Source organism: Camelina sativa, chromosome 10 (assembly GCF_000633955.1).
Source record: "Camelina sativa cultivar DH55 chromosome 10, Cs, whole genome shotgun sequence".
Taxonomy (NCBI): Eukaryota; Viridiplantae; Streptophyta; class Magnoliopsida; order Brassicales; family Brassicaceae; genus Camelina; species Camelina sativa.
Genome location: NC_025694.1, coordinates 11,948,246 through 11,975,472, shown reverse-complemented (window position 1 = coordinate 11,975,472; position 27,227 = coordinate 11,948,246). Strand labels below are relative to the sequence as shown.

Here is a 27,227-nt window from a genome sequence, read left to right as displayed (position 1 = left end):
CAAATATATTATAGGTTCATCATCATTTTAGCCCCCTCCTGCTGGGTCGCCAGGTCGGGGTCATTTCCCATATAATATTAGTTGCCGCCTGTTAGATATTTCCCTTTATAAAATCATAGTACACTATATTCTATTATATAATAGGATATTAAAGGCCCACTATAAAGGCCCATAAAACAATACACACGTGCGATGACACACACTCACGCGTGCCAAGAGCAAAAGGAGATAAGGCTGTCCTTTTTTTACTAGCTTCCCTCCATTTCTCCGAGTGTAGTCTGAGAAGTACACACACAGCTATGGCGACGAGCTTTAATCGTCTTCCTCAGGTATACTTATCATACGAAAGCTTTTGGAATTTGTAATTTTATTTGGCGTTTTCAATTAATTGATTAGTGTGGATTCAGGCATTGCATATGATAGCGAGAAACCCTACGCAATCGTCGAAGAAATTAGGGTTTTCTACGTTTCTATCATGCGCACCATCAATGGATTCTTCGTTTTCTAAGCTTTCTCTGAATCATTCCGGTTCGAAATTTGGGTTCTCTCTCGATACTAAGGTGAGAAAGGAGTTTATCGTTAGAGCTGAAGATAACGCTGAAGCTGAACCTGAAGAAGCTGCTGTTGATGAAATTGCTGATGCGGAAGGTAATGTAGAAGAGGTGGTCGAAGTTGGTGAAGCTAAACCTATGAGAAAACCGAGGATCAAGCTCGGAGACGTCATGGGGGTAAGTGAACTTTTTTTTTTTGTTATCAGTAAAAACTCAAATTATGAGTTTTTACTAACTATTCGACAAGGAATCAGTAAGTCTCTGTGTAAAAATTGGATAATTGATAAATGTTAGAATAGAATTGGGTGAAAATAGTGTTAGGTGTTGAGTTGAAGGAACTTGCTTTCTTGAATTGTGGTTTACCTTACAGGAATTTGGGGAGATTCAGTGTCATTATCTGTTGTTTGTGTAGATACTGAACAAGAAAGCAATTGAGGTATCAGAGAAAGTGAGGCCTGTTCCAGAAATCAGGACAGGAGATATTGTAGAAATCAAATTGGTATGTTGTTTTATATTTTAGAAGCTTCTGTGTTATGCAATTGAATCGAATGTTTTTGATATTGGTGGGATATTGTGTTTGGCTTTGCAGGAAGTTCCTGAGAACAGACGTAGGCTATCTATCTACAAAGGCATAGTGATGTCGAGACAAAACGCTGGCATACACACTACCATTCGGATTCGGAGAATCATAGCCGGTATTGGTGTTGAAATCGTGTTTCCCATGTGAGTTTTTTTTTCCTCTCCAGTTACCATTTGCACGTGTTCTGACCGTTACGTTGACTCATGGCTTTTCAATAAATCCAAGTTTGTACTTTGTAAATTCCCTGAATAATAGTTAGACTCTGTGTAGAGGTTTATGTTAGTAAGTCTTTAGTTGCTGTTGTACCTTCCCAGTTATGGCAATCTAAGTCATTATGACAACTATCATGTCTGCTCATGTTTCTAATCTTTCATTTTACTGTATAAAATACAAGTCTCGAGAAACTTCCTGTAATATATTCGGTTATTTGCAGACAATGTGGGAATTAAGAATAGTGTTTGGTATGTGTTGATTCTCTTAATCTTTTGATATTTGACAGATACTCTCCCAACATCAAAGAGATAAAAGTGATGAGTCACAGAAAAGTGAGAAGAGCAAGGCTTTACTATCTGAGGGACAAGCTTCCTCGTCTGTCCACTTTCAAGTGAACACCCATCAACCGTGCTGTGTTTGACCTCCAGAGGTAGTAGTAATCTTCCGCTTTGTGCTCTGTTTTTGTAAGATTTTTTTCTTTCTTCTTGAGCCTGTAAGTCATTTGCCTGCGCACACTCTTGCGAGAAAGTAAATCAAAGATTAGTTGAACTTTCCGTTGATAAATGTAGACCTGGTCCTAATTTGATGATGAGTGATATATATATTGATGATCTTTTAGGATTTAGGATACTTTATTAGTAAATATGTATGAATNGATTCGGAGAATCATAGCCGGTATTGGTGTTGAAATCGTGTTTCCCATGTGAGTTTTTTTTTCCTCTCCAGTTACCATTTGCACGTGTTCTGACCGTTACGTTGACTCATGGCTTTTCAATAAATCCAAGTTTGTACTTTGTAAATTCCCTGAATAATAGTTAGACTCTGTGTAGAGGTTTATGTTAGTAAGTCTTTAGTTGCTGTTGTACCTTCCCAGTTATGGCAATCTAAGTCATTATGACAACTATCATGTCTGCTCATGTTTCTAATCTTTCATTTTACTGTATAAAATACAAGTCTCGAGAAACTTCCTGTAATATATTCGGTTATTTGCAGACAATGTGGGAATTAAGAATAGTGTTTGGTATGTGTTGATTCTCTTAATCTTTTGATATTTGACAGATACTCTCCCAACATCAAAGAGATAAAAGTGATGAGTCACAGAAAAGTGAGAAGAGCAAGGCTTTACTATCTGAGGGACAAGCTTCCTCGTCTGTCCACTTTCAAGTGAACACCCATCAACCGTGCTGTGTTTGACCTCCAGAGGTAGTAGTAATCTTCCGCTTTGTGCTCTGTTTTTGTAAGATTTTTTTCTTTCTTCTTGAGCCTGTAAGTCATTTGCCTGCGCACACTCTTGCGAGAAAGTAAATCAAAGATTAGTTGAACTTTCCGTTGATAAATGTAGACCTGGTCCTAATTTGATGATGAGTGATATATATATTGATGATCTTTTAGGATTTAGGATACTTTATTAGTAAATATGTATGAATGATTCTGTGTTCTTTGCATATGTTTGTTTGGTGGGTTTTTTTGACTCTTGAGGGTCTTCAGGAACAAAAACAGAATCTTGATTTTGATCTTGTGAAGGTGGAACTGGAACCGATCTTTATTAGTGTATTACCGTAATTTGTCTCATTGAATAAATCAGCATAGCTAATTACTGCATTCGGGTGTGGTTGATGTCCATCATGATTTGTTTGTTTTTCTCTACCTCCTAATGAGATTTGAATCATATAGTAATTGAATTATTATTTTGCAAAACCTGTATCATCGAAGTTCTAGCCAATTACTACTGGTAACAAAATAAGAAAACTGAAATATGTAAGTGATATGTGTAGGAGACTGACAATAAAACAGATGCATAATATTACAAATAAACTAACGATCAAAGGACAAAGTAAAGTAAGAGATTAGTAGTGGGTTTAAAACCAAAAAACTTTGGAACACGAAGCGGAAACAACTCTAGTTAAAATGTGAATCCAGGTAAGAACCATCGAGCATCAGAGAAGAGCATGGAGGAGAAAACACATTGTGGCAAAGTTTCAGTGGTTTGGGTGGTGAGATCATAGATATATATAATACGGTCGGTATCCTTTGTGGGATGGTTGCATGCGGTTACTGAAATAAATAGAGTTTTTCCTGATCCCTGGGATATCTTTGGCGACAACAGTGAAACCCATGTCCAAGATTAAAGCCTCATCACCTAGAAAATCAATTTTTACCATTCTCTGCTTCAGAGGAATGAACTCGTAGATGTGAAAGTGCCAGGTTTCATAACGACGCAATATCCAGCCTACATGCAGAATTTTTCCAGGTACTGTTGTTGTAATCTGTATCCACGACCCGTGCCAACAGTCCTTTTGGTCCAGAGTGTAGTATTGATCACAAAGACTACTGAGAGCATACTCATCTTTGCGTGGTATATCACTAGAGAAATCCCTAACATGGAAATCATTAAAACGAGAATAAGTGTAGACCTTGTTATCTTCGTGACTATAGACAATTTTCTTACACAATGGAGGGTATCTAAGGTAAACGTCTCGCCAAATATTATCACCTTTCTTAGTAAACATCATACTGCCATCCACGATCCAGACAACTAGGTAATCTTTGCTTGTGTCGTCTATCCAGAGACAAGCTATGTTGCATCGTTTTAGATTGTCAGGAGAAAAATGGGAGGGTGAATGTGGTAGATCAATCCTCTCGCAAAGATCGTCAAACATTAAGAACCAGCTACCGTAAGTCGCAAGACAAAGACTATGTGCAAAGTCAACACCAAGATCTCGAGTCTTGTAAACTTTGTCTTTATCATCTGGAACGAATAAAACACAGCTATTGTTATTATTAGATTCATTATCCCGAGGGAAGAGTATCAGCCACGGAATCTGATTTCGTTTGAGTACGCACCCTCTCGAAGCAGAGTTCACGACCTACAAACTGATTTTGCTCGATTAAGATTGGTGAAACTCAAAAACTCAATCGTTCGAAGATACTTCGTAACAAGTCCGGACAAAAGCTCCGACCACTTGGGAATCACTGGAAGACGGCTAGGGTTCTTGTCGCTTTGGTACTTCCTTATCTATAGATAGATCCCCAAACTCCTAATTTGAGCGAGACTATGAAACTATTTCCTTGTAATTTTTGTTTTTTATGTTGGAATCTTGAAACATAAATATATCTTCAAAATAGAAAATATAATAATGGAAAAGTTATTCCTATTTTTTATGTAACAATTATCTTCAAAATAGAAATAGAAAAATGGACTTTGCCATTATTCCTACAACTAAATTGTCCTTCTCGCTGTGTTTTTTTTACTCCCGTAGCTTGTGTAAAACTTTTCTAGCAAAATACTGAAATGCTTGCCATCGATTTCTGGCTGATCAGTCACAAACTCACAATTGTGATAATTTTGGGTCAAAATCATATTGTATGTTGGAATATCATTTTATTGACACAATATTTTTGTAGTAATATCATACTAAAGTTATATAGCATGTGAAAGGATAAAGGGATATTTAAAAAAAAAAATACAGCAAAAATTCTAATTAGTTATCAAAAGAAACTCTAATTAAATTTACATTTGTATATTTTTCTTTAAAGAAGAGGTATTTTTTTTTTCTAGTTTGGACGACTCTATTTGGGGAGGTTAACATGATATTACAGTATCTTTTTCATCCTATACAAAAAAAAAAAGAGATGCAGTAGCAATTAAAAGTACAAGAAAAGAAACCAAAAGAAAAAGGAACTTTAGAGTAAAAAGGGTCACTGAAAGAGATGCAAGAGAAGAGGCTTCATGTATGTATGTATATATATGTATTATATAAGACCCACCTTTATAAACTTAACCACCCCAAAGAGAAGCCCAAGACTAAAAAATAAAAATCTTTCTTTTTAAGTTTGCAAATTCCAGTTTCTATAGCAGAAACCTCATTTGGTCGTTATCTCAGAAAGCCTAAGAGTCTCTCTCATCAACCAAGAGAGCTTAAAAATCATTTCTTTAGCTCTGAGAAGCACAATGAGGTCTGAAGAAGCTTTGACCTCTTAAATTTGGTGAAGCAGCTCGGCTTGAGGAAAAGAACCGTTTGATGGCAAGTCCAGAAGAAGGAGATCTTGATCGGAACTGCAATTACCTTCATAGCCAAACACTGCAGAGCCACCACCTTCTTGTGCAAACACAGAAGCCAAGCTTCTTGGGTTGAAGCATGAGACATTGTTCTCTGTCAAAACTTTGCTTTCATGGCTTACTTTCATCTTTATAACCCTTTTGGGGCTCCTCATTAGCCCCCTTGACTCTGTGACCAAAACAAGAAAATCAACAAACCACAAAGAATGATTGCAGAATCAACAAGACTGNTCTTAAATTTGGTGAAGCAGCTCGGCTTGAGGAAAAGAACCGTTTGATGGCAAGTCCAGAAGAAGGAGATCTTGATCGGAACTGCAATTACCTTCATAGCCAAACACTGCAGAGCCACCACCTTCTTGTGCAAACACAGAAGCCAAGCTTCTTGGGTTGAAGCATGAGACATTGTTCTCTGTCAAAACTTTGCTTTCATGGCTTGCTTTCATCTTTATAACACTTTTGGGGCTCCTCATTAGCCCCCTTGACTCTGTGACCAAAACAAGAAAATCAACAAACCACAAAGATTGATTGCAGAATCAATAAGACTGGTTAAAATGTTCCTCAAGACTGACCTGACTTTAATTGGGTTTGGTCTTCATATCGCCTCTTAATGGTTACAATATTCTTAGGTACATTTGGGTTTGAGCTTTTTGAAGTTGTAGTAACAGAATTGACGGTCTCTTTTTCTCGTTCCTGCAGTCACATATCCAGTGAATCTCTAGCCAAAGGTTATTATTATGTCAGTGTTTCAATAAGAGTACACCGAACCTTGAGGAGGTAATAGCTTTCCACCAAACGAGATTTGTTAAAATCAGTCAAAGCAAGCTTTTTAAAAGTCCTGATGTCTTCAGGTTTTGCCCCAGAGGAAGAAGACATATCAAAGACACCATCGGCAATGAGCTGCTGAAACAAAGAGAAGTTGTCCTTGAACTGAGCACTTTCGAACATCATTCCCAGGCTGCAAAGGAAAAATACGACAGATGAGAAATTTTGTTCGGTCTGGTTTCTTTGTTCTGTTAAATGCAATGCAGTTTGAACCTATCAGGAAGGATATTAGAGTCAATCTGAGGAAGCAATTTCATCAGTTTCTTTTGTTCTTCCTCTGTGAATTGTTTGATGAACTCATCAAAGTTGAAAACATCCTGCAATAAAGTTTATTGTTGTAAGCATAGTCCCAGAGCCCTTTATTTTTACTTCAACTTATTGAACAGACTTGGTGAGAGTTTCTTGGAAATTACCTTCAAGTCTATGCTACAAAGTGGTGAACTATGTCTCCCCAGGACATGCACTCTTTCAGCTTGAGACTTGGTTCTGCCAACAATTAAAAAGGATCCATTTTTTATCTTGCTTGACTAAATTTCGAGCTAATGTATAAAATATATTGATGAGTATTTTACCTCTTGAATTGTTCTTGCTTTATTGCTTTTCCACCATAGTATGAACCTCTCTCTGCTCCAATCTCAACATGCTTCACGGAATGTGAGTATGCTTCACTGATGGAAGACTTGTTCTCAATAGAAGAGAGTGAGCTGGCTTCAGACTCCTCTTCTCGAGCAAACGAGTGGGGATTCTTCATCAGAACACTCCCATGTCCAATCTCAACAGAGACCATTGACATTTCATTCTCAAAAAGAAGATCTTCCTCTGATGAAACTGAGAGACAAGACGATTGCTGCTCTTGTAGAATGTTGTAAAGGTCCTTTGTCAGCTTTTCAACAGAAGAGGACTTTGGACGGCCCACACACGTCCTCCTCTTACAAGGAACAGTTGTGTCCCACGCATTAGATTGAGATGGACCTGAAAGAAGAAAACAAAGTTCACATGGACACTAAGGAGCTGTTTTTTTTCAAATCCCAAATTGACGCTAGAACCGAAGAACAAGGTAAGTAATCAAAACCTGTTAACTCACTCCCATCTGCACTGCTAAACTGTGCACAGCTCTCAGAGTTAGATACAGCAGAACCAGAACTGGATCTATTACTAGCATCCTCCTCTATCACAGCCTTCTTCAAACCATAATTGAATTCCAAGGCAGGTCTTTTAATGATGATGTTGTTAACTTGAATTGCTTTCCGCTTGAGCATCTTTGTATCTTTGTTCTTGTAGCTTAAAGAAATGCTCTTCATTCTTTGAAACCTGTGATGATCATCACTCTCGTCACCATCAGCACGAGAATGAAGAGGTGTATAGTTCACAAGTGTTCCTTTTGTTCTCCAACGCGATCCACAAGCATTGCACAATACCGGCTTTTCTGGTGGCCCGTTTCGCCACAGAGGTGTGTCTGTTTCAATGGAAGAAACAAAAGGTCACAAATTTGCAGTTAGAGCTTTGAAATCAAGACAACATAAGAGTTCTTGAAATGACACTTGTACTGCAAATTCAAACTCCAAATCAATCAAGAGAACAATGATCTCAAATAACAAACATCCTGAAGTCTTTGTACATCAAAAAGAACAAAATTCAGATCCCAAGATCAGGTCTTTCTTGTCTAATCCATTGATTCCAATCATACTGAGGACAACAACACAAGAAACTCCACACACACATACAAATTCATGTTTTTAAAGATCATTTCAACAAGAAACAAACCAAAAAGGAACATAATTCTCAAATGCTCATTCATATTCTTGACTCAATGAAGTCTTTGATGCATCACTTCAATGATTATCACAATTTGTTACACAAGAAACATATAATCAAAACCATTTTCCCAGAAAAAAGAAAAGGCATCTCACCCAGAAAACAAAAAAAGTTGAATATTCTCATACAAAAAATTTCTACATCCATCAAACTGAAATTGGAGACACTCACTTGTAACTCCACAGTGGTAGCAAGGTCCTTGCTTTCCCATAATCTCTCTTTTGTTTTTTTTTTTCCAAAAATGAAAAGTTATTTTGAGAGCAAAGTTGCAACTTTTATAGACTTTCAAGAAGAGATTTTTTTTTTTTTTTGGAAAGAAATTTAAGTTTATAAAATTTGTGTTTAATATTGAACTATAATTGGAATATACAAACCAGAAGTATTAGTAAACTATAAAGAACCCAGAAAACAAAAAAGGTTATGTTTTTTTTTCTTCTGCAAATTGAACCCAGAAATAATCTTGTGAGAAAATTCAAGAATAAAAATTTATAAAAACTCCAAATAAGTTTTATGAAAATTGAAAAAATCAAAGCAAGAAAAGAGAACAATTTCAAGAAGATAATTTTTGTTATCCTTTTGTTTTCTCTTTTTTGGTTTTTTTTTTGTGTTTTTGTTGATTGGGTTCCTTGAGCTATCAGTGTAATATACAATCCAATAGAAAAGAGAAGAGAGACTAATTGAGAGAAGAGGAATCTAATAAATGGCTTTGTGAGAAAAAAAAAAAAAAAAAAANGGAGAAGAGAGAGAGAGAGAGAAACTCTGAGGGTTTAGAGCGAGAAACTGTTTGTGTTTACATAAAAAAATGGCCTCTCTTTTGTATTTTTTATTTTTATTGTTTTTGTTCCTTTGCTTTGTTTTGCATTATTATTATGTAACAATGAAGTAATTGTTTCAGCTTCCTTTCATTTTTTAAAAAATAAAATAAAATAAAATTTCCCCCTTTCAGTTTCATTTTACAAAAATAAAAATGGCTTTTTTCGTCGACATAAAATGGCCACTTTCAATTTCATTTTGTTGTTGTTTTTTTTGTATTGTTATTTATGAAGTAAAATGTTTCAGCTTCCCTTTCATAAACTTTGAGATTCATTTCAGAAAGAAAGAAAAAGTTACATTAGTTAGATAAACAAGATCTATGAGATTTAATAATATGATGAATGAATGAAGAAAGGTTAATTATTAATTTTTTTGGGTAGGAGTAGGAATATTATTGCTTATTATGCCTTATGGTTCCTTCCTCTGGTTGTTTGACTATAGACTTTTCTTTCTTTTGTTTTTTCTATTGATATTTCCAACGAATATATAATAACGACAATTAACTATTAATGACTATCATAAGAACAAAAATAATGAGGAAGAAAAGAAAAAGCAAATGGTAAGTAAGTAAGCTGTTTTTTACTTTCTAAAAGATTATTAACTCCATGAAAACATGTTACATACACTCTTCTATGTGTATATATATAGAGATAAGTTTGAACAAAAGAAATAAGGTTAAAAATAACCTTCTAAAACAGGCTGCTAAATTGGTCATACTCATATATAATATAAGTATATGCAAGAAAAATAATGTATCGACAAAATGTGAAAGTTATTTAACTACGAGGCTATATATGTCCATATATAGAGAGCATAATGAGAGGTAGATTTTCATGCCTTCTTTTGTCAACGACTATATAAAAGAGATTAAGAAGCTGGTAAATCAATTTTTTTTTAAGCTAAGTGGAGTTTTTATTTTCTTTTTAATAAGTTAGGACTAAAAATTTGGATACATTTTTTTTTTTTGTTGGTCATAGAAACAAAGTTTGGAAAAAAAGAAAGAAATGGTATGTAAAGTCACCGTCCACCATGACGATCATGGACACAACTCCTCTCTCCACCGTTTGATTTAGTAAAAGATAATATTCAAACATTTGGGTCCTACTTTTTTTTATTTATTATCTTTGGTGATTTGTGAATGTGATTAAGGAACTAATGCGAGACCAACAACACCATACATTTACATTATACGTGTGGATTCATTATAATATTCAGATTTCTTTTCTCATTTTAGTACTATGGTTATGAATTTGAGATCTTTACTCTTTTTATTTTCTTTTTGGTTTCATAAATAGTTTAATGTACTAATAACAACACAAATTTCAACGTAAGAAATAAACCGAAACAAAGTTAAATCACTGAGTTTTTGACTTTGAGATATATCACATTATATAAAAAAATTATCTTAAACACAAGTAATACAATGAATTTTTCTTTTGTGGAATATGTATGATGTATCCCAATGTGATTGGTAATGTTATGGAGCATTAGTTACGAAACATTGAAGAATAATGTGTGTCAGAGACCGAATTGAAGAGTAACAAGTCTTACCAAATTTTAAAATAAGAGTAACCAGAGAAATTCAGATGCCAATCACATCTCTGATCTATTTTTTTTCTTTCTTTTATATAAAAACGATGGTAATGTAATAATGAAATGGTGTGAGAGGTGTAGGCAAAATGATGGAGGGATGATCGAACGGCTGAGAATTTGGAGTGCGATTAGATGTAAAAGACACAAAAAAAAAAGTCATGCCCCAGTCGTGCTTTACAAATCTCACAAATTTTCATTTTCATTTTCATACGCTAATAGCAACACAACTACTAGTCTACTACGCCAACAATGTCCATCAACCTTATATAATTTAGTAGTAATCACTTTTGCATCTTCAAAATTTAAGGTAGACAAAAGTGTGGTCACATTCTAGTATTCTACCTAATATCTTTATTTCCACTCAAAACTATAAAATATAGATCCAGATTGTGTACCCAATTTAAACCATCCAAAATATAACATATCCTCTGTCTGCCCCAAGACATTACATAGGAATAGTTCTTGAAACATGTACCCTTTCTCCTAATTTGTCACGTTTGTTAAACTTCTGATATTAGACAGGAAACAATCCAAAGTCATTTACACAATATGGAGTTTAATGTATTTACTATGATAGCCAGAAAGTAGTCAAGGGAAGTGGAAAGAGCAATTTGCTTTGATGATTTCAGTTTCAGTTTTTTCTTATTTTCCTCATCTTCTTAAACTGCATGCACCAAAGAGAGAAATTGAAGTGTGCTGTTATTTAAAGAACCATTAATTATAGATAACAATGAAACTCATCAAGAATCTAAGAGAAGAACGTACCATGTTGAGGACGATAATTCGAGCAAACAGAGAAGCTAACTCAGTGAAAAAGGTAAACGAATGTTGCACATAGTCCATATCACCACGGTGTGCTTTCTCGATTATTATATGTGTGTCCACCACTATGTATCCCACAAAGAGAAAGAGTCCAAGGTATTGCTGCAAAATGAGAATGTAAGTTAATATATATACAAACAAGTTTTGTCTACAATGAACATACAATTCTCTCCTTCCCTCTTGAAGTTTAAGTCTTTACCTCAAACATGACTCTTGAGGACAAATGCAGAAACTCACCAAACTGTTAAAATGTCGAAAGAACATCGCCATGACTCTTTAGCAAAAGCTTCCTTCTTCGTTACTCTGCTTCGTTCTGGATAACGTTAAAACGCTCGCTTACTATTTCGGTACAGACCGGAAATAACCAATGTTTGGGATCTATAGGAGATGGTTAAGATAGGTTATTGAATAATGAGATAAGACTTTATAAACCATTTTCATCACTACTCTACTCATATATTTGTGAGTTGTGTGACCAAGACACATAGACAAGAGTGATAAATAAGGAAACTTTTGTATGGATTTTGCTAAAAAATTACTTTATTGAGAAAACCTATAGAGAGCATACCTAAGATAAACGTTCACATTTTGATTTTGCTAATAAAAAATAACATTGAAACTTATTAGACTTTGATTTGGAGCTACCGACTAATTTAAAAGTGTAGACCATCGATCATTCTTGCTCTTAGTTGTGTGGAGGGGAGTTGGGAACAATGCGAGCGCAGTTATCCTTGAGGAGAGGAGGGAATAACGGGTTCAACGGAAACATATGAAGCCAACAGTTGGCATCTAAGGTCGAAAACGCTTTGCAACATGCGGTTTCGACATTTTCGAATTTTCCGGAGAAAACTGATTTGGCGATCTCGAGCACACATCCTTCAACACTGAAGAGAGACGACCAACATTTTACAAGATCAATAGGTGAGCCGGGTGTGAAAAGTCCTGGAAGCATTTGAGCTACTCCTTGAGTGGAAAAAGTGGCAGCACATAGGGAACAATTAAGAAGATTGAGACAACAGTTTTTTTTTTTTTTTTTTTTTTTTTNTTTTTTTTTTTTTTTTTTTGTCGTCTGACAACAGTTTTGCTTGCCATCTTTCTTGTTAATTAATCCTTTTTTCTACCTTTCCTTTTCTTTTGTTTTTGGTTTTGTTTTAGACTTAGATGCTTGGGATGGTTTTGGGATTACAAGAAAATCAGAATTTATAGGATCAGGAAACAAGATTCTATTTCATAAACCGAAGAGTAACATATCAGTTGTAAATTTGGTTTCAATATGTAACTCATGTTTAAGTTTGATGTATTAAACTTTGTTACATTAATTTGAGTTGACTTGTGTAAATGTAGTGTTTGTTTGTTTAAGTTTTGAAACCGAAGATGTGAAGCTAATAATTTTCATTTCACCCACCACTTCTACCCAAGCCGGGTTAAGGTAGTATATGGTGGATTGGTACAATAAAAACTGCAAATTTATAAGGTCCAAACTCACCAAACTGAAACTGTTAAACTCACCAGCTTTCATAAGGTCCAAAGATCTTAGAGGCAGTTTTTAGCAACCAAAAGATGGTCATGCAACAAGAAATTGAAGCTCCGAGGTAAAGATACTCTCTACGCCTTGCCAACATTGCTGCAGCAGAGAAACACGCAAATGCTACTGGTGTTCCCACAAATGCAGTGATCAGGACGCTGGTAAAAAGAAGGAAACACAAGCATTCAACACTGTGTCAGATCCTAGCTAGAAGCTTGTACAGAGGGTTTCTTTTTGAAGACATGAACAGAGAAATCACACCTTGAATTAAAATTAATGACCACCTTGATCACGGGACCAACAGAAGCACCTTTAAGAAGGGCATATAGAAACAGAACTGAGAGCCGTTTTGCTGCATCAAAAGAAAACATTGGATAGAGTTTAAGGAAGGAAACAAGATTGTAAGAGATTAAGAGCTAGGGCACATCGTCAAAGACTTAAGTGTTAAGTGATGAAACGAAACTCACATAATGGTGCATATGAAGGAGTGAAGCGCAACCAGAACATGGTTCCAGTGAATCCAAGAGTAGTTACTTATCCACCGATATTATAGAGCATATGGAGGTAAGCTCCAAACGCAGACACAAGAAGAGCACAGCATAACGTGAGATAGACCTACACGACGATGAATATAGAATCAAGAAACACCAAGAAATTAAAATCTCTTAAAGAACTGCGTTTATTTTCACTAATAGATACCAAAGATCAAGAATACAACAACGAGAACCAAGAATAATACAAAATTGAAACGAGATCACGAAACAAATTGTTGCATTGAAACGAAATGGTTCAGCACGAGACTTCCCATATGGAAACACATACGGTTCCAGTTTTTTACAAGTTTCCAGAACTACCCTTGTCCACGTGGATTTCCTCAGCACAACACACCAAAGTGGCGGGATGAGTTTTTCAATACAGTCGATTGTGTGCAAGTAAAAAAAACGTTACGTAGTTCGACATATCTCAGATAAAGAAACGACATACATGTTAACTCTTCGTCGACATCATGTCTCTTTCAGTGGCTTTATTAAAGAACCACTTTTTTAAACTGTGAGTGAACTGACGAAACAAAGAAAACCATAACAATGGCGTTGAATCTGCTGCAACAGCAACACCTGATGCATTACATATCTATGCAGAGAGGAGACTGGTGAAACATGTACACTTATCACTTTGTCCTTTTGCTAAAAAAATTCACATTAGACAAATAGACAGTAGAGAAAACACCCAAATCCAGAAGTGCAGAGGAGACAGACACTTACACATGTCATTTACAAATTACAGTCTAATGTTTGTTGTATTAGTCATCACAAAGACACTAGCAAGTCAAGAGTCAAAGGGGAAAAGTGGAAAGAGAGGATGGTTATTGGTTTGTTTGAACAATCTCTTTTGGTGGTTTTAGTTTCTTCTTTTCTTCTTCCTCTCTTCTTCCTTATCTGCAGAGTTCTTCAACTGCACCAGAAAAGAAAGGGAAAATTTGATGTGTTGTTATACTTATAGATGGGGAGTGCCATTAAAGATGACCAAATGATTGAAGAGAGACACTTACCATGATGATGAGAATTCGAACAAAGACAGCAACAAAATCAGTGAAAAGGGTCAGAGAATGTTTCACATAGTCCATGTCACCAAGGTGTGCTTTCTCTATTATCTCCTGTGTGTCTACCACCATGTATCCCACAAAGATCAAGAGTCCAAAATATAGCTGCCAATGAAAACGTAGACGAATAACAAGTCAGTACTTCGATGAAGAACATACAAAAAAAAAACTGTACCCTTGTTAGGTATTGAAGAAAGTTTACCTCAAACTTAAAGAAAGATGCAGAGCCTCCAAAGATCATAGAAGCAAACTGCAGCCACATAAGGATGGACAGACCAGAAGAAAGCATAGCTCCAAGGTAAAGGTACTCTCTACGCCTTGCCAACATTGCTGCAACCGAGAAACACACAAACGCCACTGCTGTTCCCACAAATGCAGTGATCAGGATGCTGGAAAACACAAACATCCAACAGTCAGCTCCTACAGACATTACATTTGTAATTGCTTAAGAGGACATGAAAAAAAAAACATAATAAAAACAATTACCTTGGGTCAACATCAATGGCTAATTTGATCAAAGGACCAACTGAAGCACCTTGAAGAACAGCAGAGATGAACAGAAGGGAAAGCCTCTTTGCTGCATTAAAGCAAAATAAAACTAAGAGTTAAGGATACATCTCTTAAAACAATAAGTGTAAAATGATGAATGAAACCCACATGATTGCTGATACGGAGGAGTGGAAAGCAACCACATCATGCTTCCAAAGCATCCGAAAGTGGTAAGAAGGCCACCAATATTCCATAGCATATGGAGGTAAGCTCCAAAGGCAGATGCAACCAGAGCACAGCATAACGTCAGATAAACCTACAGATGAATTTCCACAAACGAAACATAGAATCAACAACACTGAGTACAACCCTTCACTATATCAGTACCAACACAAAGGAACAAAAAAAAAAAAAAAATTCCAATTCGATTTTCACCATCAAAGAACAAAGCGAATCTACAGAACATAGAAGATTGAAATAATTAGACTCTTAAAACACGAAACGATTCCAAATCAATCGTATCACGAATCACGATTCGAGGAACAACGACGACGAGAATCAATCAGATCCGAAGAAATAACTAACCCGCTTAAGATGATTCTGAACGGCCGGAGAGATCTGACGGAAGTTCTTGAGAGAATCATAGCTCCAACTCCTACGGTTCTGAGGGTCAAAGAAGGAAGAGAACGACTCCATTGTTGCTTCTGCTTCGAGAGAATTGAAAATGCGGTTCCCCAAAATCGAGACTTTCTATATATTTTTTGTAGAGAGGTCAACAAGTCAATATTAATTTATCTAATTCCTATCCACTGTATGTAATTTGACGATAATACCCCTCAACTGACGATATTTCAAAACTACCCTTGTCAACGTGGGAATTCTTTAGAACACTCCAAAAAGGCTGGGATGGGCTTTTATTACGAGCCCATGAAACTGTCACTTTCGTTGTTCGTTTCTATGTAGTGTAAAAAACGTTACGTAGTTTCCATTTCGGAGAAAGAAAACGACATACATGTTACTACTCTCTCTCTTCCGACGATGATAACACACGGCTCTGCTTATTTAGAACCACTGGTTGAAGAGGAACTGTGAAGTAAGGGAACGAATCATAAACAATGGCGTTGTTCCCCCCGCCAATCTCTTCTTCATCTCTTCAAAATCCTAATCTCATCCCCAAATTCTCATTCTCTCTCCTCTCCACTAACCGCTTCTCTCTCCTCTCCGTCACTCGAGCTTCTTCTTCCTCCTCCTCCTCCGACAGTGGAACAAACTCTCCCAGTCCCATCACCGCGGTCGAGGCTCCTGAACCCATAACAGTGATAGTCAAAGAGACTCCGCAACCAACACCTGCGGTTAAAAAAGAAGAAACCGCCACCGCTAAAAATGGCGCCGTCGAAGGTGAAGAAGAGATGAAGACAACGGAGAGTGTTATCAAATTCAAAGATGCGAAGTGGATTAATGGAACTTGGGATCTGAAACAGTTTGAGAAAAATGGAAAAACAGATTGGGATGCCGTAATTGTTTCTGGTTAGTTTGATTTGATCCCTTTATAGTTTTAATAATGTTGAATGAAACGAAGTTTGAAAGTTATGTTTTTTTTTTTTGGAAGAGGCAAAGAGAAGAAAATGGTTAGAAGAGAATCCAGAAACAACTAGTAACGACGAGCCAGTGCTTTTCGATACATCGACTATCCCATGGTGGGCTTGGATCAAGAGATACCACTTACCTGAAGCTGAACTCCTCAATGGTTTTCTTGTTTCCTCTCAAAACCCCTTTTAAAGATCAATGAGATGCACACAATCTACTAACACGTGTATGTTTGGTGTTAGGTCGTGCTGCGATGATAGGATTCTTCATGGCTTACTTTGTGGATAGCCTTACAGGAGTAGGACTTGTTGATCAAATGGGGAACTTTTTCTGCAAAACACTCTTGTTTGTGTCTGTGGCTGGAGTTTTGTTCATTCGTAAGAATGAGGATGTGGATAAACTCAAGAGTTTGTTTGATGAGACGACTTTGTATGACAAGCAGTGGCAAGCAGCTTGGAAAGATGATGATGAGTCATCATTGGGTTCAAAGAAGTGATCACAAAAAGATTCATGCTTTCTTTTTTCTTTGAATGCTGTAATTAGGATATGATTCACTTACCAGATGTAATACGATGAGATTTTGAACCAATGTTTTCCCGATTTGGAATTCGAGTTAGATTAATGAACCAGGCTTTGATTCCTCTTGCCATTAGTTGTCCTATTTTAAGTTCGATTTGACCGGCGGGGAAGAGTATGAGAACTTATCATCATCATTGGGTTCAAAAAAGTGAAACAAAGTAGTGGTGTTATTAGTCAAACAAAAAGCTTAAGGAGATCTTGAAGTACTCACAAACAGATAACTATTGAACTATTGAATGCGTTGTTGTCGAGTGTATTCCCAGAGGGCGATGGCGCCGCTGACATGAACATTGAGGGACCTAACAACTCCAAGTTGTGGGATCTCGATACAAGCGTCAAGTATATGGATTATATCCACAGGGATGCCTTCCTTTTCACGACCCAACACCAAAACCTTACCACAGAGAGAACAAGGAACAAAAGTGAGTTTTTGTTTAGTTTCTTATGGGAAAACAACAAGTGAGAGCAAACAAAAGCCTATGTTCGTTCTTGTGTTACCGTCTTCTTTGGGAATTGGTGTTTGTCAAGTGAAATGCTGTTTGCTGTCTGTTCCAGTCCCAAGATTGAGAAGCCTTCCCGTTTCTTCTTCTCCAAGAACAGTTTCAAACTGTTCACTGGGACTTCCATGATTGGAACCCATTTCTCAGCAGTCACACTGCAGAAAGAGAAAGAGAAAAACTCTTCTAAACTCACCCACCGTCCTTTGATGATACAGTCATACAGAGATGACTAGAAATTGTAGCCATACCTGATTAGTTGGAACTGTTTGTCATGTATTATGTTTGCATCTGCAACAACTAGACCTGATGCTTTAAACACCTGCAAGAGATGCAGAGAGGGAATGTTACAGCTGAACTAGATACAAGACTCCTGACTTCCTTTTTTCTTCCTTGGATTGCAGAAATGGCAAGGAAATACACAAAGAAGTGATAGCTATACCTCACATGTCCGCGCTAATCCAGCAAGATTAGGAATACGATCAACCAATGAAGCCACAAGGATCAAACTCTGTCGATCAGATTTTAGCCTTTCGACCTCCATGCTTCTAGATCGTAAGAGCTGACTAACGAGCTCATCTTCTTTTTCCATTTCTGAGAAGTTACCCAGTGTTGGTATATAATCATGTTTAACAATCATAATATTGAGTGAGACAGCTACATAATTTTTGCATACCAAAGAGCCGCTTGTAAGTTTCCCCATTTCGGAGCACAGAAGTTGAGCTAGCATCTTGCTTCTCATGTTTCGATAGAGTGATCTTCCTCTGGAAGTCCAACGAAGATGGCTCCGAAAGCTTTTGTTCATCTGTATTGGACATGATCAACCGACGGTTGGGCTCTTCATTCATCTTGAAGCCTTCATTCTTAATGGCAACTACATCCTTTGCCATGGAAGCACGGAGATCTTCCCTTACATCCTGCAAGACTTGAAGATAAGATAGAGAGACAGAAACTGAAGAATGAAAACATTCTTAAATATGTTTAATTGCTTACATTCAGAAAAGAGAGCACGTTGTCCATGAGGCATGTTGGAACACATTCAAACTCACTGTCCTGCACAACCACCACAAAATTATTTTAACGTAAAATGGCATCGAAATCCGAAAGCAGCTTTGTGCAATTATAACAATTAAATGTCGAAAGATGAGCAGGAACCACAAAAAAATAATGTTCTCAAATTCTCAATAATGTGGTTACTTGGCATTATGATAAAATTCAGAAATGTCTATAAATTCCAACTAAGCAGGAACAGGTCAGCTTGAAGACTGCATTGTTACCTCAACACGATTGACGAAAACACCAGCCGGAGTAGCAGATGTGCTGGGATCATAGGCATCAAGAAATCCTTCCATTGATGCTCGCAATCTAGACCAGGAGAAATAATTCACAAGTGAATTTGTGTAATAAACCAAAACTTTCTAGATGGCTTTGTTCACAAAAGATTGTTTCTATGACCAACATGAAAGAGTGTAATCACACTGAGTATAACTACACACCTCGAACAATCAGGATTCTTGTCCAGGTAAGACTTCAAATTCTCAAAAGAAAGTTTCTCCAGGGATATTGTTTGAGAGGATGCCGACTCCACAGGGGGAAATAGTCTAAAGAGTACTCGATGCACTAATAACTGCCAAACCCCAAAAGTAAATGGAATAAGACTGATACTCAACTTAAGCTAACATCTACCAAAAGGATTAAGAGATGGCATCTATATAAGACCAACCTGAGCGAAACCACGTAAGCTATGATGATGAGAAGTTAATAACGGTATTATTGGGGGAAGAAGTTCTCTCAGGTGTGTCTGTTGAGCTGTCTTTTCGGCATGGAGGATGATATTGGCTGCTACAAAGACATAGGACGAGAGCGCTTGCTGCAGATAACAAGAGAACATCTATCAATATATTGAACTGAGACATCTTACAAAATACTTTCATTTTACTTGAAAGTTTTACCTGAGCTTTAGAGTCATAATTTTTTAATATGGGAACTAACTGCTCTTTAACCTGTGATAAAACAACCAACCTCGTTAGGACGTTCGATTACAAATTTGCTTTTGGAAACACATAGAGTAGATACCTACTAATGCTGGAAATTTCAGGTAAATGTTGATGGCAAATGTTTCAAGGTATTGTCGAACAGCAGGCAGGTTATTTCTCTGCAAGCAAACACAAAAACAATCAGCTTTGATTTAACTTGCAAACAAAAACTTATATTCAAGTCACTGACACTTGTCTAGTCATCAACGCAGCAATCGTTTCCTATATTAGTTTCTGTCCGAATAATTTCTCATGCATAAAAATGTGCGGGCTACATAGCTTTAGTCTGTTATTGACTAATTGTAAACTTACATGTAAGCATATGTGCACATTGTCCATAACTTGGTGAATGATGTCACTGCTGACAAATCGCGACATAATGCATATCATCTGCCAAGCACGTATTTTCCTTCTATGGATCTGTTACAGGAACCAGAAATTACAGTTGAAGTGGTATGTCACATGAAATAATTTATCGTTCACCAAGTGTCCATCTAAAACTTAATGAAGGACCATAAAGGAAAGAAATGCAACACTTACAGCACTATACTTCTTGTAAAGCTCCTTTGACAAGTCTTTATCATGCACCTGTGCATATCATTATATTTAGATTTTAAGCACACTGTCGGCCCTGCTATTTGTTTTATGAATATTTTGTGAAAACTAACAAACAATAAGTACCGCTGCATCAAGAAGCTCCAACAGAAACAATTTTCCAGCCACGAGAGCATCCTCACAATCTTGATATTGACTTTCTGGTTCAACCATATCGGCCAAACTAGCCAGCTTCTGAAACAGACCAGCAACAGAGACACGTGCATACAACTCCGTGTTGATGAAAAGCTGCGGAAAAGTACAGAACGTGTCACCTCAAAAAGTCAATCTACTAAATCTATCAATCCATCATCTGTTAAAGCTGAATCTTACCTCTGTCAGTTCAGGGTCTGGACTTTTGGCCAATAATGATACTTCAGTTCTTGCATCATTATTGTCCGATAATTCAGCTTCAAAATCTTCATCAAATGCAACTAAAATCATAATAAAGCGGTAAGCAAATCAATATCACAAATACATTGCAATAACTGCTTGAGAGAAAAAAAAATAAAAGCCATTACAGACCAGAACCATAGAGAGTCAGGAGCCTCAATTCTTTAATATAGTACTTTATCGTCCTTGGGTACATGAGCCAGAGACCTGTCAGGTGCAAGGCTGCAAGGCGAATTGTGCGTGGACTTTTCTGACCTTCCTCGAGTATTTTTTCAACGAACTGTGAAACAAGACATTGCATATAACAAACATTTTTTTCTCTACGGTTCCCTCAATTAATTTAATTAAGAAGGATTAATGCATACCCACTTCAGCGGACCATGTCCATCTTCAGCTATGTGCATGTCTTTATTACTAAACAAAGAAGAATGCAACACAGAAGACAAAAGCGCAGCAATAGGTGCAACCCTCCTTTTCTTGCAGCTGATATGCAATATCCAACATGATTTGACCAACTGCCACATCGTCTGCTTGCAAAGCATCACAAGAAATGATATATACATAATTCTTCATAAAGGATAAACAGAAAATTTCCATCCACTTTAAGTAAAAAAAATCATTACAACACCTGAGTATCCACACCCAAGAAACCATCCAAAGATGAGTTCCCAGATGCAAGTATCCCCAACGCGAGTCTGACAGATTTCAGCATAGGCAAAGCGGAACCCTCCCCAGCATTTTCAAGGCTGCCAAATCGTAAAGAGAAAATTAGCAGAAGGAAATTTAAGCCTGTTTACTAGAGTTAACCTGACGTTAAAGAAAATCTTCTCTGATACTTGTATCTTCTCAAAAAAAATGAGAAAATGCCAAATCAACCGAAAAAATCTCAAGGTAACGGCAACTAAGAGTATAAAAATGAAAAACCAAATTTATAAAACCTCCCACCTCTCTACAATATCCTGAAAAATGCTTGTAACAGTATCATCTGAGAAGAACGACTTTCTATCTCCTGGAATACGTCTGGCATCAAGAATATGCATGAGTGATAACAGAGACTCCACACAAAGCCACTGAATCAAATATAAAAGGATCAGAGACTCAGAATTTTCCTTTGGCCATCTAAAAGCGAAAGTCCACTGATAATAAGATCTTGTAATATCTATAACTCCACTGGTAAACTTCTATAGCTTTGTCAAAGAATAAAATATGTATACCTTCCAGCTTAGGAGAACTGCCCTCCTACTTCTTACTAGAAGTCCTGCTGTGAGAAGATGATTAATGTTCTGGAGGAAAGCTGGAACCGAAACTTGTAACCAAAATTCACCATCTACCATGGATAACAATGTATTATCATTTTCTAATAGGTTGAAAGCTCCAGCTGAGCACAAGGACACAAATGCATTCAATACTGAAGCTAGCGCCTCAAACGCTGCAAGATAGACCTCAGCTGCGGCCTGGTCATAAACATTTATAGGTTAATTAATGAAACGTGATTCCATAGGAGATATGAGGAAATTCAGAGCTTGGCACATTCCATACATCTTACAAAACTTAAAAAATTTAGAGGCAGGGCATTACCTCAGAATTACAAATTTGAGATGATATGGTATGCTGGGTGAACTTCCAAAAGAAAGCCAATGCTAATTTGAGTTCAACACCACTAGTGACTTGGGCACAGTATGACGAGATCCACCCAATAGTTTTCACCAACGTTACCTGCTCATCATAAAGAACTGGCATGAAACTTGTTCGATGTCGTATTCATGTTACTACAAGGAACTGAGCTTACGGAAATTTGTATGTTAATAGCCCTAAAAATACGAGAAAAAAAAAAAGAAATCATACAGCTTCTAGTACAGCTGTTGTAGAAGGACCAGATAGCCGGCGTTGACTTGGCCCCCCTAGTTTTCCTATAACAGAACCAGACAGAACACCATTCTCCACAGTAGTGTGAGACCAAAATATTGAACAAGATGACTCAGCAAATGGAATCAGCTCCTTCTGTATTGTCAGGCCAGGAAAGAACCATCATAGTAGCCAAGTTAGTGAGAGGACAATTATATCATTGTGTATCAAGAAAATTTGAAGTGTTGGCACACTGTTTTCTGTTTACCAGAATCGATAAGAGAGCAACAGCAAACTTTTTCTTTATAATTGAAGCATCATCAACAATCTGTTTGCCAGTTTTCTCAACAGAGGCAATGCACAACTTGCTTTTCACCGAAGAACTAAGCTCAGAAATTCCATCTTGCATGTTCTGGAGCTCCAAAAGCATACTCAGAATAAATATTAAAAACTTTGTAGGTGCCCGTTGTAAATGGTTCTTCTCTTGGAAAAAATTATGGCCGCTATTTTGCACAAACTGCAGAAATAGAGATGATTCTCAAATAATGGCAAAAAAGAAGAGATGAATCTCAAATTGAGACGTGGTACTCCTAAAAGTATCCAATATGGTAAATAACTACTAGATATTTTTCGTTGACAAAGTCAGGAACACAAACCATTATGATATCGGTGAGATGCTCTTCATTATTAATTATGAGGAAAAATACTCTTGCCCATCGTTTTGTTTGGGAATCCCATGCCTCCAAGTCATCATCATCAAAACTCTCACCATGATCACTGATAAATCCTTTCAGATACTCATAAAGACTCGCCAGAAGACGATTGCCATCAGTACATAAATTGTTGGAAGTCTTTCTGTTGCACCCCTGAAGCCATTCTAGCATCAATTTCCGCAATGAACCTGAAAAAGAAGAATGCACATGATGTTAGAGGATAACCTGCAATTTGTTTTCCATATGTCAATAGTCTCCGGCTTACCATCATGGTCAGTAAACTCCCGAGGAATTGCTGAAACAAACTGCAATAGTGTTCCGAGAGGAACCATACAAGGGTTCACCGCAGAAGCAGCAGTTTCTAACACTTTTTGATAAACTAGAAAATGAAAAAAAAAAACACAATCCAAAGAATGAGTTCTGAGGGAGCCACAAAATAATAATGCCACATACGTATGATTAAAATTAACAAGCTAACTGATTAGTGACCTCGGATACGGTATTTATGATTAAAATGCTGTCTGCTGCTCTCTGCAACAAACTTCAAGACATCCAGTATATGTGTCATATCATCTTGACTTAAATGTTCACAAGAAGGTTCATGGGCAGTCCCAGATAATTTATTATCCTTGTCCCCGTATCCTCCAACCACATATGACGTAGAAACAATGCATTGTACGAGAGCCATAAATCCAGCTCTACCAAAAGACTGTTTCTTCGCAAGAGATGCCAAGTTGATCAAAAATCCAACTCGATTCCTATGTAACGAGTAAACAGTTCGATAAGCATAATGATAAATTTTATGGTTTAATACTTCACAGCCCCTTGAGAACATATACAGCCACACATGACAAATAACATAGAAACATGAAAGCAACGATAATAAAAAGATCGATTAGTAACTTAAAGGCACCCTACCTTGGGTTGAGGCAACTTGTGTACGAACACACATATTGAGCTGCACCTTCAATTGTTCTTGAGGTATAGATTCCTTTCAACCCTGGGAGAGCAGAATAAGCAAGAAATAAATCTAGTTATCACTTCAGAAAGATGGCAGTAAACAACAGAGAAGGCCAAGACGATTATTAACATTAACATTAGATTCAAAAAAAAAAAAAAACAACAACCAAAAAGACCAAGACGATTTATTAAACAAACTGGGAATAAATTTCTGCAAGAAGCACCTACCAAAATCCTTGTGGTGTATAGGATCATTCAACCCCTCTATGAAAGGCCCAAGCACGAAAGTTTGGGACATTGATTGTGTACATGTTTCGTATCTTCTCCACTCGATACCTAGAAAAGACTCCATGACCGTGCACCTGACTACAATTTAAATAGATGAATTAGCAACAGAACTGATATGACATGGAGGTCCGGATTAATCAAAATATGTGGCAAGCATGGATACTTGACTTTAAGTGATGCTCTATCCATGAGTAAAAGAGAAGTTTGGCCACAATGGAACCACTTCAGATACTGATTTATGTGATGAACAAGTGTAAAAATTTGTTGAATTCTAATTACAATATCTCGTAAACAGTACCTAGAGGGTTATCATGACGAAATCCCCTATTCCAAAGAACCTCTAACCAATTCAAAACTCTAGTTTCTTCATCTGGAATTTCCATGTGACCATGATGAGAGTTATTACAGTCGGATTTCAAGGATCCATCATATCTGAGAGATGACTTGATTAATAAATCAATCTGAAAGGTAAATTAAAAAAAAAAAACAATGAGCAGAGGAGAAAAGCATTAAGAGCAGAAAGTTTACACTACCAGAGAGATAAAAAAACCTGACCTGGTTACTCCATGCTGCCTCTACAAGGTGAGTGCCGTACTCTTCAAGCATCTCATACAGGAGCAGAAAAGCTTGCCACTCCTGCTGACTAGACAACCCAGAGTCAACAGACCCATACAATTCTCCCACACCAAGCGACTTGGCTTCCTTTTCTGCCCACGTCTCCTTTCTTGTCAGGGACCGATGAACTGAATCCACTTCAGGCTTCTTCTCAGAACCGGTCTTACTCACTTCACTTATAGATAAAACCGATTTTAGTATATGCAATGACTGCTTCCTTACTAAGCTCTCATCAACAACCTGAAAGGAAATGTGTTGTACTCATAGATGATCCTATTGTAAAAACTGGAGAATCTGTAAGAATAATGGGTAATTTTTCCGTACCAAGCCTTTCTTGATTTCATCCCAAAACTCTTGTTCGGATCTAAAGTCAAATTCAACAGGGTCTTTTTCTGAAACAAAACTTTCAGTTTCGTCTGTCCAAGAGCCAGTAGAAAGACACAAATAGAGGACACTGTAAGCATCCCTTCTCTCCATTGACCCAACCGAGAACAGCTTCTTGCAGCATTCCCAAATTCTTTTTTTGAAGCCATTCCTGGAGTTTTACAGCTCTAAAAATCATTAAAAATCCTTAACAGCATATTATTTTTTGGTTCTTAGCCTCACCTTGAAAGTATGTACATATTTCCTTGGCGTGAGATCTTCACAGAGGACTGAGAAGAGAATGCCTTGAAAATAGCAGGGAGGAGGAAACTAACAGCACACGAACGATGTTCTACACTTTGTGACAAAAGACGCTCAGTCGTATTACACAAATCCCATAGCATACCAGCTGCAAAACTTTCAACCTCTGGAGCTGCTTGGTGACTTTGAAAAGCAGCATTCAGTATCAAATTCAGAAGATGGCAAGACAGTGGAATCGGAAATGATCCAGACAAATTCGCAATGTAGTTTTCATCCATATTTGTTGTATTCAAAGAATCACAAAGCAACAGCTCGCCCCACTTGATGAAATCTGATTCTTCGTGTTGAAGCATTCCCATCGAAACACCAACTGATCTCATTAAAAAAGGCACCAAGCTCACTCCCAATATATCCAATGCACTAGTCTCAATCACTACATCAAAGAACGATTGTACAATCTGGTACAATAACAAACAAAAAAAGTGAATTTTTTTTTCAATAAGCTCAAGTAAATCTCAATTCCAAAATGATCATGACAGCAAAAAAAGAATTACCTCATTAAGCATATCCAAATCATATGCACGAACCATCTTCATGAGTGGAATAAACACCCTCCACACAAACGACTGCAACGCATTATGATTATCCGCAGCACCAAAACCTGCTTCAACCTCACAAAACCCTCAATTATTCAAATTTCTCAACTCTAACACACCATATACATATACGAAGATTAAAAATTGGTAACTCACCAAAATTTTTAAGTAGATGACAAAGCCCAGCAACCAATGAAGCAATGTGGTTGCAATCATAAGAATCAAACCTCTTCTCCCCATTAAACGTATCCTATTTATAAATTTAAAAAAAAAAAAAACATGGAAGAAGCGTTTTCAAATCTTGAACTGAACAACCAAAAGCAAATCACTTTAGTGACACTGAAACAATAAAACCAATCAATCAAGTACCTCTAAACGAAAAGGCAACTCATTGATAAGTGATTCGAAAAGGGTCGAGGGAGATACGCCTGTGGAGCTTAAAACACAGTCAAGAAAAGCAGGAACAGCTGCTGGTGGAACTTGTTTGAAGCTCAAGGACAGCGAAGTAATCACAGAGGAACCCATTTTCAAATTGAAGCTTGAACTTCGGAAAAAATTGGAATTAGATAAAGGAAAGGTAAACGAATTCGAAATTGGTACAGAGCCTTTGTTTCGAAGGATCCCTATGTTTAAACCCTTTGGCTCCTAACTTTTCAAAAAAAAATTCATGGCTAAGAAGGACTGATAAACCCTAGTCGTCTAATTAGGGGAAAAAACTAGAATTTGCAAACATATCCCTATACTTTTCATATACTTCATAATAGTATTATTGATTTGGGCTTTGAATTGATTCGCATTAGTGCATTCCTTCTTGTTGGGCCGCAACCTTAAAATGTAAAAAAAGGAATCCGGTTAAGTTCGGGGGATTGAACCCGACGTGAATCGAACACGCAACCTTCTGATCTGGAGTCAGACGCGCTACCATTGCGCCACGGATCCGGATGTGATAATGTTGCGTTTGTATTTTATATATAGTTTTTTATGTGTAAATAAAATAATTAATACTAATTGAGAACG

General features: G+C 36.9%; 5 protein-coding genes, 1 long non-coding RNA gene, 1 other non-coding gene and 2 pseudogenes across 10 annotated transcripts; 3 read left to right on the top strand and 6 right to left on the bottom strand.

The window, feature by feature from the left end:
* LOC104718579 (50S ribosomal protein L19-1, chloroplastic-like) lies at positions 35 to 1,957 on the top strand. The gene is made up of 5 exons (XM_010436346.2): positions 35 to 329; positions 408 to 728; positions 964 to 1,050; positions 1,141 to 1,274; positions 1,631 to 1,957. The coding sequence occupies exons 1-5, from the start codon at positions 300 to 302 to the stop codon at positions 1,737 to 1,739; spliced, it is 681 nt and encodes a 226-aa protein (XP_010434648.1). The 5' UTR covers positions 35 to 299; the 3' UTR covers positions 1,740 to 1,957.
* LOC104718580 lies at positions 2,000 to 2,738 on the top strand. The gene is made up of 2 exons (XR_756403.2): positions 2,000 to 2,047; positions 2,404 to 2,738. It is a non-coding gene; the product is annotated as an uncharacterized LOC104718580 (long non-coding RNA).
* On the bottom strand, positions 3,126 to 4,647 carry LOC109126837 (annotated as a pseudogene).
* On the bottom strand, positions 4,934 to 8,767 carry LOC104718578 (GATA transcription factor 26-like). Of its 2 annotated transcripts, XM_019231084.1 has the most exons (9): positions 8,213 to 8,765; positions 7,299 to 7,682; positions 6,799 to 7,198; positions 6,640 to 6,712; positions 6,440 to 6,543; positions 6,170 to 6,359; positions 5,974 to 6,094; positions 5,644 to 5,888; positions 4,934 to 5,328 (listed from the first exon to the last, which is right to left on the bottom strand). In XM_019231084.1, the coding sequence occupies exons 1-9, from the start codon at positions 8,250 to 8,252 to the stop codon at positions 5,323 to 5,325; spliced, it is 1,563 nt and encodes a 520-aa protein (XP_019086629.1). In that variant the 5' UTR covers positions 8,253 to 8,765; the 3' UTR covers positions 4,934 to 5,322. The 2 variants fall into 2 exon arrangements, with proteins under 2 accessions (XP_019086629.1, XP_010434646.1); XM_010436344.2 differs by lacking the exon at positions 5,644 to 5,888 and having other exon boundaries at positions 4,934 to 5,573; positions 8,213 to 8,767.
* LOC104720282 lies at positions 11,099 to 14,065 on the bottom strand (annotated as a pseudogene).
* On the bottom strand, positions 13,943 to 15,647 carry LOC104718577 (bax inhibitor 1). The gene is made up of 6 exons (XM_010436342.2): positions 15,469 to 15,647; positions 15,052 to 15,199; positions 14,881 to 14,971; positions 14,597 to 14,783; positions 14,344 to 14,499; positions 13,943 to 14,246 (listed from the first exon to the last, which is right to left on the bottom strand). Exons 1-6 carry the CDS (start codon positions 15,577 to 15,579, stop codon positions 14,193 to 14,195), a joined length of 747 nt encoding a protein of 248 aa, XP_010434644.1. The 5' UTR covers positions 15,580 to 15,647; the 3' UTR covers positions 13,943 to 14,192.
* On the top strand, positions 15,921 to 17,112 carry LOC104718576. Its single transcript, XM_010436341.2, has 3 exons — positions 15,921 to 16,410; positions 16,493 to 16,630; positions 16,713 to 17,112. Exons 1-3 carry the CDS (start codon positions 15,999 to 16,001, stop codon positions 16,964 to 16,966), a joined length of 804 nt encoding a protein of 267 aa, XP_010434643.1. The 5' UTR covers positions 15,921 to 15,998; the 3' UTR covers positions 16,967 to 17,112.
* On the bottom strand, positions 16,989 to 26,911 carry LOC104718575. Of its 3 annotated transcripts, XM_010436339.2 has the most exons (36): positions 26,580 to 26,735; positions 26,367 to 26,460; positions 26,169 to 26,278; positions 25,597 to 26,072; positions 25,315 to 25,525; positions 24,931 to 25,230; positions 24,674 to 24,836; positions 24,316 to 24,453; positions 24,046 to 24,127; positions 23,617 to 23,885; positions 23,393 to 23,506; positions 23,071 to 23,315; positions 22,683 to 22,931; positions 22,415 to 22,570; positions 22,148 to 22,285; positions 21,784 to 22,023; positions 21,515 to 21,639; positions 21,198 to 21,315; positions 20,935 to 21,096; positions 20,702 to 20,849; positions 20,510 to 20,610; positions 20,264 to 20,425; positions 20,123 to 20,170; positions 19,895 to 20,002; positions 19,627 to 19,701; positions 19,499 to 19,549; positions 19,270 to 19,416; positions 19,043 to 19,173; positions 18,824 to 18,911; positions 18,540 to 18,599; positions 18,223 to 18,463; positions 17,989 to 18,140; positions 17,798 to 17,868; positions 17,548 to 17,704; positions 17,261 to 17,443; positions 16,989 to 17,128 (listed from the first exon to the last, which is right to left on the bottom strand). In XM_010436339.2, exons 1-35 carry the CDS (start codon positions 26,733 to 26,735, stop codon positions 17,279 to 17,281), a joined length of 5,451 nt encoding a protein of 1,816 aa, XP_010434641.1. In that variant the 3' UTR covers positions 16,989 to 17,128; positions 17,261 to 17,278. The 3 variants fall into 3 exon arrangements, with proteins under 3 accessions (XP_010434641.1, XP_010434640.1, XP_010434642.1); XM_010436338.2 differs by lacking the exon at positions 16,989 to 17,128 and having other exon boundaries at positions 17,161 to 17,443; positions 26,580 to 26,911; XM_010436340.2 differs by lacking the exon at positions 16,989 to 17,128 and having other exon boundaries at positions 17,161 to 17,443; positions 26,169 to 26,275.
* On the bottom strand, positions 27,078 to 27,149 carry TRNAW-CCA. Its single transcript has one exon. It is a non-coding gene; the product is annotated as a tRNA-Trp (tRNA).

Excerpts from the sequence above, each read along its gene's own strand:
- LOC104718579 (XM_010436346.2), top strand. The coding sequence starts at position 300 with ATGGCGACGAGCTTTAATCGTCTTCCTCAG. Across the intron at positions 330-407 it reads GCTTTAATCGTCTTCCTCAG|GCATTGCATATGATAGCGAG; the intron begins GTATACTTATCA and ends GTGTGGATTCAG. Across the intron at positions 729-963 it reads AGCTCGGAGACGTCATGGGG|ATACTGAACAAGAAAGCAAT; the intron begins GTAAGTGAACTT and ends TTGTTTGTGTAG.
- LOC104718578 (XM_010436344.2), bottom strand. The coding sequence starts at position 8,252 with ATGGGAAAGCAAGGACCTTGCTACCACTGTGGAGTTACAA. Across the intron at positions 6,544-6,639 it reads TTTGTAGCATAGACTTGAAG|GATGTTTTCAACTTTGATGA; the intron begins GTAATTTCCAAG and ends ACTTTATTGCAG. Across the intron at positions 5,574-5,973 it reads CCAAACCCAATTAAAGTCAG|AGTCAAGGGGGCTAATGAGG; the intron begins GTCAGTCTTGAG and ends TTTTGGTCACAG.
- LOC104718577 (XM_010436342.2), bottom strand. The coding sequence starts at position 15,579 with ATGGAGTCGTTCTCTTCCTTCTTTGACCCTCAGAACCGTAGGAGTTGG. Across the intron at positions 15,200-15,468 it reads TTCAGAATCATCTTAAGCGG|GTTTATCTGACGTTATGCTG; the intron begins GTTAGTTATTTC and ends ATTCATCTGTAG. Across the intron at positions 14,247-14,343 it reads TTCGAATTCTCATCATCATG|TTGAAGAACTCTGCAGATAA; the intron begins GTAAGTGTCTCT and ends TTTCTGGTGCAG.
- LOC104718576 (XM_010436341.2), top strand. The coding sequence starts at position 15,999 with ATGGCGTTGTTCCCCCCGCCAATCTCTTCTTCATCTCTTCAAAATCCT. Across the intron at positions 16,411-16,492 it reads GGATGCCGTAATTGTTTCTG|AGGCAAAGAGAAGAAAATGG; the intron begins GTTAGTTTGATT and ends TTTTTTTGGAAG. Across the intron at positions 16,631-16,712 it reads TGAAGCTGAACTCCTCAATG|GTCGTGCTGCGATGATAGGA; the intron begins GTTTTCTTGTTT and ends GTTTGGTGTTAG.
- LOC104718575 (XM_010436338.2), bottom strand. The coding sequence starts at position 26,735 with ATGGGTTCCTCTGTGATTACTTCGCTGTCCTTGAGCTTCAAACAAGTT. Across the intron at positions 23,507-23,616 it reads TCATAAATACCGTATCCGAG|TTTATCAAAAAGTGTTAGAA; the intron begins GTCACTAATCAG and ends TTCATTTTCTAG. Across the intron at positions 20,426-20,509 it reads CAGACCCTGAACTGACAGAG|CTTTTCATCAACACGGAGTT; the intron begins GTAAGATTCAGC and ends ACTTTTCCGCAG.